Source organism: Eurosta solidaginis, chromosome 3, assembly GCF_040869045.1.
Source record: "Eurosta solidaginis isolate ZX-2024a chromosome 3, ASM4086904v1, whole genome shotgun sequence".
Classification (NCBI taxonomy): Eukaryota; Metazoa; Arthropoda; class Insecta; order Diptera; family Tephritidae; genus Eurosta; species Eurosta solidaginis.
Window position 1 is genome coordinate 277,896,689 of NC_090321.1, and position 15,135 is coordinate 277,911,823.

At 34.7% G+C, this 15,135-nt stretch overlaps 1 protein-coding gene across 1 annotated transcript; it reads right to left on the reverse strand.

The window, feature by feature from the left end:
- Positions 1–2,661: 2,661 nt before the first annotated feature.
- LOC137247193 (probable cytochrome P450 12c1, mitochondrial) lies at positions 2,662–14,716 on the reverse strand. The gene is made up of 6 exons (XM_067778295.1): positions 14,434–14,716; positions 7,866–7,989; positions 7,552–7,798; positions 7,355–7,468; positions 3,400–3,835; positions 2,662–3,327 (listed from the first exon to the last, which is right to left on the reverse strand). The coding sequence occupies exons 1-6, from the start codon at positions 14,560–14,562 to the stop codon at positions 2,740–2,742; spliced, it is 1,638 nt and encodes a 545-aa protein (XP_067634396.1). The 5' UTR covers positions 14,563–14,716; the 3' UTR covers positions 2,662–2,739.
- Between the last annotated feature and the right edge of the window lie 419 nt (positions 14,717–15,135).

Consider the following 15,135-nt stretch of genomic DNA (forward strand, 5'->3'; position numbering starts at 1 on the left):
AGCGAGCTTATTTTCATGCGAGAAGAAAATTTGTATATAACACAGTGAATGCGAGAATCAGCGCTGAAATTCTATTTATTCCATGTGTTTTGCTTTTATGCCATTTAGTCTTGTTGTTCATTTGTGTTTATAACATTGCTGTACACGGCAATGGCTTAATCCGATGAAGAGTATTTTGCTTCTCCTAGTGTAATTAATGCAATTATTAACACAAACGTATTTGGAAAACATCCAATTACACTAAAAAAAAATTTCACTTATTATTTGATCGATATCCATTTTTAAACGGTTTTATTTAAGTTGACTTGACAGGCTACACGGCTGCATGGCCAGCGCGAATTTTGTAATTAAAATTTAAGTAACTTCCCGATAAGCTACACGCTTGAAACTTGGAATATAGTTCAGAACCCGATGACAATGCAATAATAAGAAAAAAATCGCCGCTAGGTGGCGCAAGGATCGAGATATTCACAAAAATTGTATTTGGAACACATAATACATACAAGAATAGAAAGCGAACTATGAAAACATCGCCGCTAGGTGGCGCAAGGATCGAGATATTCACAAAAATCGTATTTGTGGTCCGATTTAGCTCATATTTGGAACACATAATACATACAAGAATAGAAAGCGACCTATAAAAAAATCGCCGCTAGGTGGCGCATGGATCGACATATACACATAAATCGTATTTGTGGTCCGATTTGGCTCATATTTGGAATACATAATACATACAAGAATATAAAGCGAGTTATGAAAAAAATCGCCGCTAGGTGGCGCAATGATCGAGATATTCAAAAAATCGTAGTTGTGGTCCGATTTGGCTCATATTTGGAAATCATATTTGACATACAGAAAGAGAAACCGCTTTAGTAAAAAAAAATTCACTCTTGGTGTCGCAAAAATTGAGATATTCAAAAAACTCGTACTTGTCTGTCTCACATTTTTAGAAATTTGACGCGTCCAACGCTTTTATTTAATTGTCTGATCAACGCCATAGATTGATGAGGAGTGTGATGACTAACTAGTACATAGGACCTACCTAATCATTTTACACATTACTACTTAATGTAAGTATCTTTTCAATAAAACCGTTTAACTTAAACATTTTTTTTTTTTTTTTAATTATTTTATCTTATTTTTAAACCATTAAAAACACGACTTTTTAGCGTGCAGTCGTGCAAACATCAACAATGCAAAAAAGCGTGCAAAACGCTTTGAAATTTTCTCGCACTCATCGGCTTTGCGCTCTGTCAGCGCCCACTCTGTTCGTACCCTTAAACAGCGACCGACTAAAATAATCGCAATTTTTATGATGAACCTCAGATTTTTGACTTAGCTCCCTATTAATATAAGTATGAAACATGATCTGCCAATATTATGGGCTTAAAATTATGATTGGCGACTTAATGCCAAAGTGGGAAATATTGGCGTCTTTGGTATAAAACTCAGTATCTACACTGTAACATCTCTCTTGGGAGTAGCATACAGCACCATATTTTAGCATAAAAATATCCACCAAGTTAACTGGCTTCCTCGAGATCAAAATTCACAAAACGAAGTTTATCAGGCCACGATGAGCTCATATGTATAAACAGTGATCGCCATGGTACAGGAGACATAAACATTAACTTTAGCACAGTCGCTTACGAAGAACATCAAATAAGGGATGCGCCCTGCCTACGGGGTCACATTATTAAAGAGCGTGACACGATATTTAATATCCAGATAGCTAGTTCAGATATGGGTTAACAAGAATAATGCTCTAAATTTTTACTAGAAAAGTTTGGTGATAACAGAAGATCTAGCCGCAGACTTGCGGCAACAGCCTGCCTGCAGACATACTGGGATGAAGGAAACAACCGAGCTCAACTTAAAGTGAAAGTCAATATCTAGGCTAAAAATAATAAGATACCAGAAAATTAAGGATTACCAGTAGAGTTGCTTATGAATGTAGGTGACGAGCGTGTATGTAACATGCACAAATTCTGCATACATACATCTGGACTGGATCTTAAAAGTTCGTTGTCAAATTCACAAGAAATACGAATCTTGAACTACGCTTATAACTGCTATTTAATCAATTTATAATCAGTTGATTTCTCCGTATCTTTTGGTTCATTGCCTGTACATACTTTTTTTTCCAGGATTTGGAAAAAACCTTCCATAAGAATGGCCGAGGTAGGGTTTCCCATTCATACGATTGTTTGTATATATATTTTATTATTAAATTGAAAATAGTTCAGGCGTATAGTGGTTATCAACACGTATTTGTGGGCTTTTTACTCTAACTTTTGTATTTGAAAATGTGGTTTGACCTGGTGAAAATCAAGCGTTAGGCCGGAAAAGAGCTGCAAAAATAAATAATTATAAATAGATAAGTGAATAAAATAATATTGTTTCTCTGGTCTGCTTCTTTTATAATCTAAAAACAAAGTAAAGTGTATTATCCTTAGAAAAAGCGCAAACCCAAATACCGACGAAATATTATTCTAGTTATCTTCACCAGAGACGATTCAGAGTCACCGAACTTCATATCACGTATGTCAATGTACATTTTGTAACGGCACACTTCAAGTAATTCGGTAAACCTGAATTTTATTAGGTAAAAATTTGTAGACAAGAACAGAGGCAGACATAATGTTCTGTTGATTGCTTTTATTTAAAATATATGTACACAAATAAGATATTTTAATTTCATTGTTAATAAGTTACAAAACATCACAGTTTAAGTAAAGCTCAATAATTAACATCAACAAACTTGAACTTCAATGGAATTTGTGGCGTACTAATAATATTATGTTTAAACGGCTTATCTGCTGGGTGATTGTATTCAACCTTGAAGTGACGCACCAAGTTGCCCAATGACAATTCTAATTCCAAATCGACAATACGCTTCCCAATACAACTACGCGGTCCAAACCCGAATGGCAAATAAATAAATTTATTCAAATTGTCAGCCATTAACTTTTCATTATCCCCATGATGGCGTAGCCAACGTTCGGGTATGAACTCTTTCGCATGTGGAAAATATTTTTCCTCACATAGCAGCATATTTGAACTCATGTATACGCGTGTACCCTTCGGAACTTGATAACCACTTAAAGCCAAATCAGCACCTGTTGTGCGTACATTACCTATCGTTATCGGGTAAACTCGGAGTGCTTCTTTTATGCATGCGCGCAGATATGGTAAATTTTTCATATTATCTATAGAGAAGTGATCATCCTTGTGCGGCAAAACATTTAATAGTTCTTCACGTAGTTTTTGTTGCTTATCTGGATTTTTGGCGATACACAAGAAGACGGCTGCGAGAACTGAAACCGTCTGCGAAAATGTGTTCATTCAATATTGTATTCTATTATAAATATGTAAATTTTTTAAATGTTCTCTAATTACCGTATCTACACCAGCCGTCAGTATATCCATTGCCGTTATCGTAGCAATTTTTCGATCAATTTTCAAAAGTTTTTCTAAAACACTGCGTTCCTCACCTTCTTTGGATGGATTTTTTTCCAGTTGCACCAAAGCTTGATCAACATAACTCTTTATAATATCAAAAATTGTATCCAATGATCTTTCGAAACGTCGATAAGTTGGCGTTTTTATATATTTGTACAACGATGGTTTAATACCCAATTCGTACAAAGAATCGAAAAAGGAATTTATATTATCAAATAATTGTTTAGCCTCAGGTAAGTCAGGATTTTTGCGTATCAGACCAAATTCGTGATTTACGGCGACTACAGCAACTGATTCGAATGTAAGGCGATTCATGTCTTCGAAGAAATTTTCTGGCACCTCAAGTGTTTGTGGATCTCGTATATCACGAATTCTGTAAAGAAATATTATTTATTTATTTATTTATTTATTATTTAAAGTCGACGACAAACTATGGTCGACTGCATAATATAAAAGATATATAAATATACTACTCAAAAGATAAAATTTAAGATATATCGAGATTTCAACAATGTTATATTACAAACAAATATATATTAATGAACATTACTCTTTAATTTCAAAATATAATAATAATAAGAAATATGAGCAGAAATAAGATCTTATACCGTGATCTTATACTGGCGGAATGCATCAGATTCCGCTCGGAATGATTTCGGAATGCAGTGGATTCCAATCTTCCTGTTGGAATGCAACAAGATTCCAATCAGCATGTCATGGGAATCCGGCAGTGCTAAGAGTAGTGTAATGAGCATACGCCGTCACACGGCATAAAAAGTAACATGACCTGTGTTGTTGGAATTAATTAATTTTGTGTATGCAAAAATTAACACCAAACTAAAATAATATTTCGCCTAAATCAACAGGCCGAATCCATAGAACAAGCTCTCAGGGCATTCATCTTGTTTTGCTATTTTTAAAGCCGACTCCCGCTACTTTGTTGGGTTAATGGCGCCAATTGGACGCACCAAGGGAATGAAATCAGATCTGAACAAAGAACACGAAGCATTTATTTATGTTTTTTAATCAATTATGTATAAATAAAGTCTTCTTTAGGCCAAAATAATAAAACGCAATGAGGCGTGAAAAGATAAAAAAATTGTTATATTTTTTGACAATTAATTTTTGGACTTATGACCAAATTACATGTGCAAGGACTCCAAAGACGTAAGAATACAAGGACGGTGCATGCGCGAAAAATAGTGAGAGGCAAGCTTCACAAAATTGTGGTAGGACACTTTCACCAATCACCACAGCAGAATGCGTTAAGGGCCTGGCAAAGTTGGCATAGTCATAACGCCATAGTCGTAAACATATTTTTACTAAATCGTATCTATTGCCATCGGTTATTGGTGCTTTAACCAAAGAATCGTGACATTTTCATAAAAAAAAAACAGCGCAAAAAATATCAAACAGATTCCACAAATAGTAAGTCTCTTAGTCAAAACATATCCAAAAACATGCAAAAATAAATTAATAAACTCACGAATTGAAATATATATATAGGTTTTAATATGGCGATAAACCAAAAACCAATTGGTTGGCTATAGAATGGTTATGGTTAGGGCATTATGGTTAGACACCATTGACCAATTACATTGATTTCCATAAGGCTGGGTGGATCAGCTGTTTTATATAGTTATGAATTCGTCAACTTTGCGAAAGCAGTTAAACTACGACTGTCTGTATTTAACATTTAACAATTACTTGTAATTTTTTTTCACCTAATCTTTTCATAATTTTAATTTTTAGCATCTAAAATTCCAATCATTGTATTCGTGTGCTTCTAGTCCTGAGCATGGTTTCAGATTGAAACCGAAATATCCACCAATTACATAAATTATAATACCACAAAATATATGGTGTTTTATTTATCCTTGCTGCCTTGAACTCAATAATTTACCAAAAAAGTTAAAATTCACTTATACGGCTATAAACAAAACTCAAAAATGCTTAAGTTATGTTAAAAAGTGTGTTATAGTTTGTGGTGTGCTAAAAGTGTCCTAGAATTTTGTTACGCTGCGCTGCTTTACACTGAAGGCATGCAACATCCTTGTATACTAGCAGTTCTACAAAATGCAGTGAGTTCGTTTTATAAAGCTTTTTTGCTGGACATAGTGGAGCATATGCCCAATGGCCTTTGCCGCAATCTCGAATTCAATACTGTGATTTGGTACGCTTCACAAAACTAAGTTTAGTGCAATTGGTCCACTTGGCTGCCAAATATGTTCAGAATGTGATCCATATTTGAGAATCCGCATCCAATTCTTGTGTCAGCTTGAATACATTTGAGATCACCACCACGTACAATCGATCGGACATTTAAACGAGTGAAACAACTAAAATGACTGGAAAATATGTGTTTATTTGGCATTTTGGTTAATGCTTGTTAATAGTGGTTTGGGTGTTTTGTAACCCAACACTGATTTTATGCATCAATTTTGTTTGAACAGGCATAAACAACCGCATATCAATATTTCGGTATTCACAAAACACATATTCAACAACTGCTCTAGCCCTTCGATTTCAGCAGCTTGAAGGGCTACTTTAAATTACTACTACTTCGTAGTTAGTACAGCTTTAAGACCTCCACCCCTCGTTCGGCACGAACTATTCTATGCTCGGAACACCATAAACCTTTAGGCTGACGCGTATGTTGGATCATGCTGTAAAGCTGGTAAGAGGTTCAGTTAACCTAGCACGCCTATAATATAACAAGTATAGCTACCCTCAAAAAAGGTCTATTGATAGTCCGTGAATCTAACGATAAGCACATGAAAATCTTTGTAATGCCATTAGCCAGAAATATAATTTGTATTTCTTGCAAAAATTCCCATCTGGTTCAGCACAATACACATATCGCACACTAACTACAAAAGAGTCACAACTTGAAAAATGTCAATGTTCAGGAATGAAGAAAACCGGTTTATGCGAAAACGTCTGTAATTTCTTTTTCCAGTTTTACAAAGAAGGAGACAATTATTTCATCGAAAAAGGAATATTTCACAATAATACAAGCAAATTTACTTACTCTTTACGAATAAAAAGACACAATTTTAATTAATACACAATAAAGTTAAAACTTTTTTGCAACAAGATAGTCAGATTTTAAAATACTACGCTTGATGCGTAAAAAACTGTTCACTTGTTCTTAAGCAAATTGACACAACTAAAAATAGTATTCATTAGTTGATACAGCGCAAGCGATGCAATCAACACCAAAACTGGCATAACGGTAATTTTCCAGTTAAAGAATAAAATAATGACAGCGAAATTTAAGGAGCAGTTAGAGATGTGTACTGTGAATTGGTTTATGAAAAAAAAACCGATTTTGAAAAATTTTAAGTTATGACTCTTTTGTAGTTAGTGTGCGATATGTATCTCCAAAATAATTCAAAATAAATTTGGCTCAGTCAAGTTTTAATTTATCATCACATTAATTGGTGTTTAGCCGCGATTTGCGAATTTTGCCCTTTGGTAACAAATAACGCCAGCTATTCCTGCTTCGCGATAACTGACGCCCATTGCAAACATCAAGGGAGCTCAAGTCTTCCTCCACCTGCCTCTCTCAACTCAGTGTCGCCCCTGCTCTGCTTCCAAACTGTGTTGTCGACTGGAATACATTTTTAGTCGGAGTGTCTTCGTCCGCATAACATGATCTAGCCAGCGAATCATTTGGGTTTTTACTCGCTGCACCATCTTCATATCTGCGTCAAGCTCATGCGGCTAATCATTATACCTCCTTTTATACTCTCCGTGGGTATCATGACCAGGACTATAAATCTTCCGGAGAACTTTTCTTTCGAACACTCCAATTTTAATCACTTTGAGAAATTTTGACATTCCTCACTAAGTAATAGTCGTATTTTATCATACTCATTTAAATACATACCTTTGAATAAATTCAAGATTCACCTTTTGCATTGGCTCCAAGTAAAGCTTAGCATTCTTGGGCTGCATTAATATTGGGTTAACAGCATGACGAAACTTTTCCCAACTTTCACCACTATTTAATGCAAATAATAAAAAAAAAACATATTTATATGAAATGTTAGTAAAAGGAAAAGTATATCTCACAAATGTACTTACTCCCCTGCCAGACCAATCGTTTCATTAAAGAAACCATCCTTACGACCAAGTCGATAATGTATCAGGGCCTCAAGTCCAGGTCGTATCGGCCAAGTGCCCTCGGTGCGAAAAATCTTTTCATAATCAACCAAATTAAATAGTATAAGCGAATCAGGTTGACCGAAAAAGCCAGACATGCGATAAATGTCCCCAAAGCGTTTGCGACATTTAAAAAAAAACTCATTTAACATTAGGTCAGCGAATTCACCTTGTAAGGAAGACAAAAATCTTACAAAATATCTATGATATATTACTAACTATTTGAATTGACTTACCGCCCTTCCTGAAGCCGAAAAGCATGTCAAACTTCGAAAGACTAGGTATTTCTTTGAAAGGTAGTGCTTGCTGCCATTCCGCATCCAGTGCATTTCCAAATGATTTGCTATCGAAATGTGGAGGCTAAAAAATATGATAGGATACTACGAATCTAAAATTGTATAAGAATACTAGATTTTACCAACTGCCCGCTTTGTGGGAATAAGCATAATCTAATTATACCTTTGCGAGCTGTTTTATTCGCAACTACTGTGGATGCCGCGATGGATAGTTAACTCACGTTTTTTAGAAATGCTTCTCATTACTCCTATCTACTGAAATCTTAAAGTGATAGAGGGACCATATCCGTTATGGACGGAGACAACTAGTGACCTCAGAGCTTCCAATAAGCGGCCCTTTAATAAGGTCTATAGGAGTAATTTACAACCGGATGTTAGGAGAACCGAACAGGACCTCTAAGTAAGCTTCTACGAAAAACTGTAAGGGTGCTAAAACTACAAAAGGCACGGAAAAAACGTCTCGAGGGATAAAGCTGCATTGAAATATGTGGGAGATGTGAATTGAAGCTGAGCGATGTTCGGTGAGGAATCGATAGGGTTTCTAATGGTTACCCATTTTTGGAATGTCTCACTTGCGAGGAGTCTGCTACACTGCAGGCATCTGTCTTGGAGAAATGTTCCCAAGTTTTCATTCCAAATGCGGGGCAAAGTACCCACATTTTTCCCAAAGGCTTTTAACCACTCAGACTATCCTCGTTTCTTTTCAAAATGCTGGAACATTTGATTGATTACATTACATTCAAAAAAATCCTTAAAACAAGAAAACAGCATTCAAAATAAGGAAAACGGCAACAAGTAATATTCTCAAAAATTAAAAATATTTTCGTATGAGTTTTTAAGCGGGGATTACCCTAAGTGCTTTAAATATATGAAAACATTTATTTGAAGCAATTTTTAATTTATAATTTATTTAATAATTTGGGTAAAATTTAAACAACGTGACATCAGGACGGACAAGGCGACAGCTGTTTCGATAATACCTTGTAAATCTCTTCAAAGCCTTTTCTCCCGGGAGTGGGATTTGAACCAGCACTCCTACGATGGTTGAAGCGTTACAAACGCATTCAGCCACATCATGTCTTAGTTGTTGTAAACCTCATCCCAATTGACTTCTTTACATATTTTCCGTATTCACAGTCCATACTTCGTATCGCATCATATGGCATCATATGATAAAGTTATCCCACTCCCGGGAGATAAGGCTTTGAAAAGATTTACAAGGTATAATCCAAACAGCTGTCGCCTTGTCCGTCCTGATGTCAGGTTGTTCAAATTTTTCCCAAATTATTAAATAAATTATAAATTAAAAATTGCTTCAAATAAATGTTTTCATACATTTAAAGCAATAAGGGTAATACGAGCTTAAAAACTCATACAAATAGACAACATTGGTTAATTCGTTGTAGTTCTATAAATAGAACAAAAACAACACCAAGTTTCTTTGAAAACCGCCTTACCATGGCATAACTTTACCATATGATGCCATACGAAGTATGGACTATGAATAAAGAAAATATGCACAGAAGGCCATTGGGATAAAGTTTACAACAACTAACTAATACATGACGTGGCTGAAAGCGCGTGGAACACTTCAACCATCGTAGGAGTGCGGGTTCAAATCCCACTCACGGGAGGAAAGGATTTGAAGAGATTTACAAGGTATAATGGAAAGAGCTGTCGCCTTGTCCGTCCTGATGTCACGTTGTTTAAATTTTTCCGAAATTATTAAAAAAACTATTTTCTTTCTATATTATATAGGTTAAATTTTCATAAAAGTAGAGAAACTTGTAGAAAAAAAATTAAGAAGCTAAATTTTGTAACAGTCCCGGCCGTGGATTTCTAGCCGAGGAGCTCCACTTTACAGTCAAGCGCTCTTAACTATTCACTGAGCTAACTCGTATATGCAATATCGTGAGAACAAAGCGAGAGTCCGTGACTACCTTCGTCGTTTATAAAAGCTGGGGGCCTACTCTGTATTGCGATGCGAAAGGCAGTGCGATGCGAAAATAAATTGCGATGCGAAAGGTAATTGGAACTCTGTAGCGCTATCGCATCGCTAACAATGTCGCTTTTTTATTTTTCTTTAGAGAGCAAGCGACAACAGTAGACACATTAGACGGATCGGATATTTATCATTGTCCTGAGGATGGTTACCGAAGTGTAACCGAAATATATTGACAAAAAAAGACGAAACGTTTGTGTTTTAATTTGGACCTTGAGCCAGCAAAAAACATATATTTTTTATTTTTCGCTAATTTTTTGCTTGAGTATGCATCACTGACCAAACTCAAAGAAAGAGAACAAAAGAAACAAGGCGATTACAATTTCGGCAAACGATTAATTTTTGTTGAAAAAATTAAAAAAAGATTCTGTAGCATTATGGAACGATTGAAATGAAGAAAGGATTGATTTAAATGAAGAAATCCTCCCAGTTCAGAAATTGAACTGGAAGGAGTGAACGTGATAAATACAGAAAACGTGGAAAATCATAGAATGGGAAATATTGCTAGTTGTATCAGAGAACAAATAAAAAATGACATGATTTCAAATAGAAATGCTTTATAAAAAAGTGGTTTCGATTTAATTGTTATTTATTTATGTATTTTAAGTCCACTAGGATTACAAATTGTTGCTTTTGTGTTTGTTTTGTTTTTTGAGTTGTCCTATATATTTTTAAATGAATATAAAGATATCAATTTATAAAATCATCAATTAATACTTACGTATTTGAACAATGCGAATGCCTATTACTTGTAGCAAGAAAAATGCGAAAATGAATGCTGTTTGACATTCGCTTTCGCTTTACAGAGTGCCGGCAATGCGAAAAGGGAGAAAAATTGCGAATGGGCAAAATGTGAATGCGAAAGTCAAAATATACATGCAAATGTCAAGATACAGAGTACCGATTTTGCGATTTCGCGTATTTTTTCTTTCGCATCGCAATACAGAGTAGGCCCCCTGAATTTTTGTCAGCGCATACTTCCAACTGAAGTAGGAATGTTGGAAGTATAGCTTGAGTCATAGTGGCTGTAGAAAATATAGAATTTCATTATAAAGTTTCTTCAATGTTCTTCCAAATTTAGAAGTACTGAAAGTGTCTGGCTGAACAAAGCAACTATGGAAAACGTCTGGCAATCAGACGTTTAAAAAAAAAAATTGTTCAATTAGAAAAAAGTCGTTCTAAGTGGTACAGTCTATTTCTGAAAAGCTTCCCAGTTAAAACTTATCTGCTTATCTTCCGCTAATTTGTGGGAAAAATTAAAAGCATACGACGAAAATTGGAAGAGAGGCTCGACCTAATATCTCTTCGGAGTTTATCAGACCTTGCATTTGTTTATTTATTTTATCGTATATAAAAAATTACAATTTAAAGAAATTTGCTTAGAAAATGTGTTCCTCATTTTAAGTAAGTTGTTTTTTTTCTGAGTGTAGGAACATGATTCTTGGAGAGCGGGGCATTTGAGCACGCCTATTTTAAGGGCAGGTCTGCGCGGAACCTGCTCTTCATTCGGTTGTTAAACTAATAAAGGGGTCCCTGGAGAGCAAAGATTTTGTGCTTATAGCCTTTCTTCACAACAATATTCTACCACCAGTTGACTGCCAAAATCATATTTTGCTTTTTTCCAGAAATGGGCGTGACAAAGTTTGCATCTTGGTAGAGCGATGTATTTTTCATTTCTTATGACCTAGGGGAAACCTTTTGACAATCACAGTCACTTAAAAAAATTGCTTAAAAATATAACTTTAAAAAATTCCAATATATTTATTGTAAATAAGCAACTAAAAAAAAATTAATTGGAGTGGCCGTGCCTTTCATAGTTTTTCTCTCGCAAAAGCTTTTACTGCTAGCTTCTACTGACACCGGTTTGTCTCCAAACCAAATTTGACAAGGGATAACGGAAAATCGTTCCAATATACATATATTTGCATACGTATATATTTGCATATGTGTATTTAAGAAAGTAATATATTTTAGTTTTCTTATTTTAATGTTCGTCATATTTCTTTATACATTTGTTCTTATGCTTGAATTTTACTAGGTCAAATTTGACAACAAACTTGGCAACATCAATGAAAACGGCCTGTCATACAACGTCAATTTAAAATGCGTTTGCTGCTCGTTTTGACTACACAGCGGCAATTAAATTGACTAATAAGTGTAAACGGCTGTTGTCCAAAGTTATGGCAAATTTGACATGAACATTTAATTTGCTTACATGTTGGCAACTCATTTCCGTTGGCTAAGTGGCGCCCCATCAATAAATAATGCAACAGCGTGAAATAACGGGAAATAGTGGAATGTGTTGAAAAGTAAATGAGCATAAGATTTCCGGGTCGGATTGACTACGCACTGCTTTATCAACCTCGAGCCAACTGATCAGCTGATCAGCTATTGATCTATTGAAAACCAAGCATTAACATATTGTAACGGATTTTGGATAAATCCGCTTATTTAAAACCTTCTGCTAACGGTCGTATCGCTGAGCTGCAAAAAAAATAACTCCAATATTCAATATTGTAAAATGGTCTTTATTAGACTACTTGGGATTAGTACACTTATACTTCACTTCGCAACTAACAACGTGTTTAAATCAAACATATTACTGATTCCTCAGCTTGCGCTGCTTTTATACGCTCAGTCTTCTAGTTCACCCATTTCTCCTAAGGTCTAGTCAGTTCGCGAAAATCTGTTCGAGAACAATTGTATCTCGTGCTTGCTTACCAGCTATATACATGTATATTTTTAGTTTATGCTTTTCTTATAGTCATATGCCTGTGTATGAGTGAGAAACTACTTCGGCTGATTGCTACATGTGTGTGTGTGAGATATCTCTTCGTTGCCTTGTACATAAGAGTTGCCATTTTTATACTCAGCGTGCTTTGCACACAGAGTATATTAACTTTAGTTGGATAACGGTTGGTTGAACAGGTATAAAGGAATCGAGATAGATATAGATTTCCATATATCAAAATCATCAGTATCGAAAAAAATGTGATTGAGCCATGTCGGTCCATCCTGGCCGCCCGTCTGTCCGTTAACACGATAACATCAGTAAATATTGAGATATCTTCACCAAATTTGGTACACGAGCTTATCTGGACCCAGAATAGATTGGTATTGAAAATGAGCGAAATCGGATGATAACCACCTCCACTTTTGGAAATCACAAAAAACTTGATTATTTAGTAAATAATACACCTATAATGTTGAAATTTGGAGTGTGGACTGATATTGAGACTCTTGATAAAAATTTTGAAAAAAAAAATTTATATAAAATGGGCGTGGCACCTCCCACTTGTGATAAAATCTATTTTACAAATATTATTAATCATAAATGAAAAATAGTTAAAGCTATCGTAACAAAATTCGACAGAGAGGTTGCCTTTACTATAAGGAATGCTTTGAAGAGAAATTAACGAAATCGGTTAAGGACCACGCCTACTTTTATATAAGAGATTTTTAAAAGGTTCGTGGACGAATAAAATAAGATATATCTTTACAAAAAAGATTTTCATATCAATGGTATTTCATTTCCCAAGTGGATTTATAACAGTAAATAGGAAAACTTCAAATTTTAAAAATGGGCATGTCACCGCCCCTTTTATGACTAAGCAATTTTCTATGTTTCGGGAGCCATAACTCGAAGAAAAATTAACGGATCGTGATAAAGTTGGGTACAAAAATTTTTCCTATAGCAAGAAATATTTCTAGAAAAAATGGACGAGATCGGTTTAAAAACACGCCCACTTTTATACAAAAGATTTTTAAGAGGGTCGTAGACGAAAATAATAAGATATATCTTAGCGAAAAAGAGCTTTGTATTAATAGAATTTTACTTTCTAAATTGAATTATAACATTAAATTGGAAAACACTAAAATTTTTGAAAATGGGTGTGGCCCCGCCCCTTTTATGACTAAGCAATTTTCTATGTTTCTGGAGCCATAACTTGAAGAAAAATTAACATATCGAAATGAAATTGTGTACACATATTAACCTTATAGCAGAAAATATTTCTAATAAAAATGGACGTGATCGGTTAAAGACCAGGGCACGGCAACTTAGATATAAAACAAATTTAAAAGGGACATTAGCTAGAATAATAAGCTATAAGTTAGCAAAAAATTGTTTTGAATCAATGATATTTAACATAAAGTTTTATTGTAAGAGGAAATGGGTAGACATTTTTTTAAACGGGCGGTACCACGTGTTATGTAGAAAAGTAATTTATCTGACATGAAATGTACAATTGAAGCTCACACTGAGTAGGTAATATTCGGTTACACCCGAACTTAGACACCTTTACTTGTTATTGATGTGATTATTTACTAACAGCATAGTGAAGCCACAATATACATGAGACCTCAAAGCGGGAAATACCATGTTCGGCTTTGTCCGAACTTATGAAATCTTTACTTGCTTAATACTTAGATTCGTCGAAAATATCTCCAAGAACTGGGCATTGGGTAAAAACAACAATTTGGTGCATTAAGTATGCTCTAACTTACCTTGACATTGGCCGCGGTTGACTGTGGTGCAATCTGGATATGTTGTTGTCGCTGTTCTTGTCCGAGTGCAAAAATGTACTTGAAATCTTTGCAGGCGTTCAAGTTGCGTACATAACGAAGTGATAACATTTTAAAAATATTTTGAATACAATCAATTTAAAATACTTAAATGCCAACTGTTATTGTTTGTGTGTTAATAGATGCTAATGGATTGTCAAAAATAATTTAAGATAAGATATGCAATTTAACAGCAAGAAAATTGGTTCGTCCGTCTAACCCTAATTATTCGCAGTACTTGCAAAATCTAACTGTATACAATGTTTGCAAAATATTCTCTGTAGACTTCATATGGGCAGCACACTTCAAAATCTTTTGTAGATAAGAACTTTGTGTTTATTAATAGAAAGAATCGGATTTAAATTAAAGCACATAACCAATAGTTTCCAAAAGTTTCTCTTTCAACTGTTTTTGATAATGCTATCAGCGAAACAAAAAGGATACGTATCGTACAGGCATATATCGTTCATTTACTTCAATAGTGCCATAACTCAAAAAACAAGACTTTTGAGTTAATAACAGATAAACGTACCCAATATCATGATATCTATATATATAAAAAGAAGTTGCCATGAAATTTTTAGGAAAGATACAGGAAGGAGAGATGGTGGTTAGTTGATTTTGAAATCCCAAATCAGTTTAGCC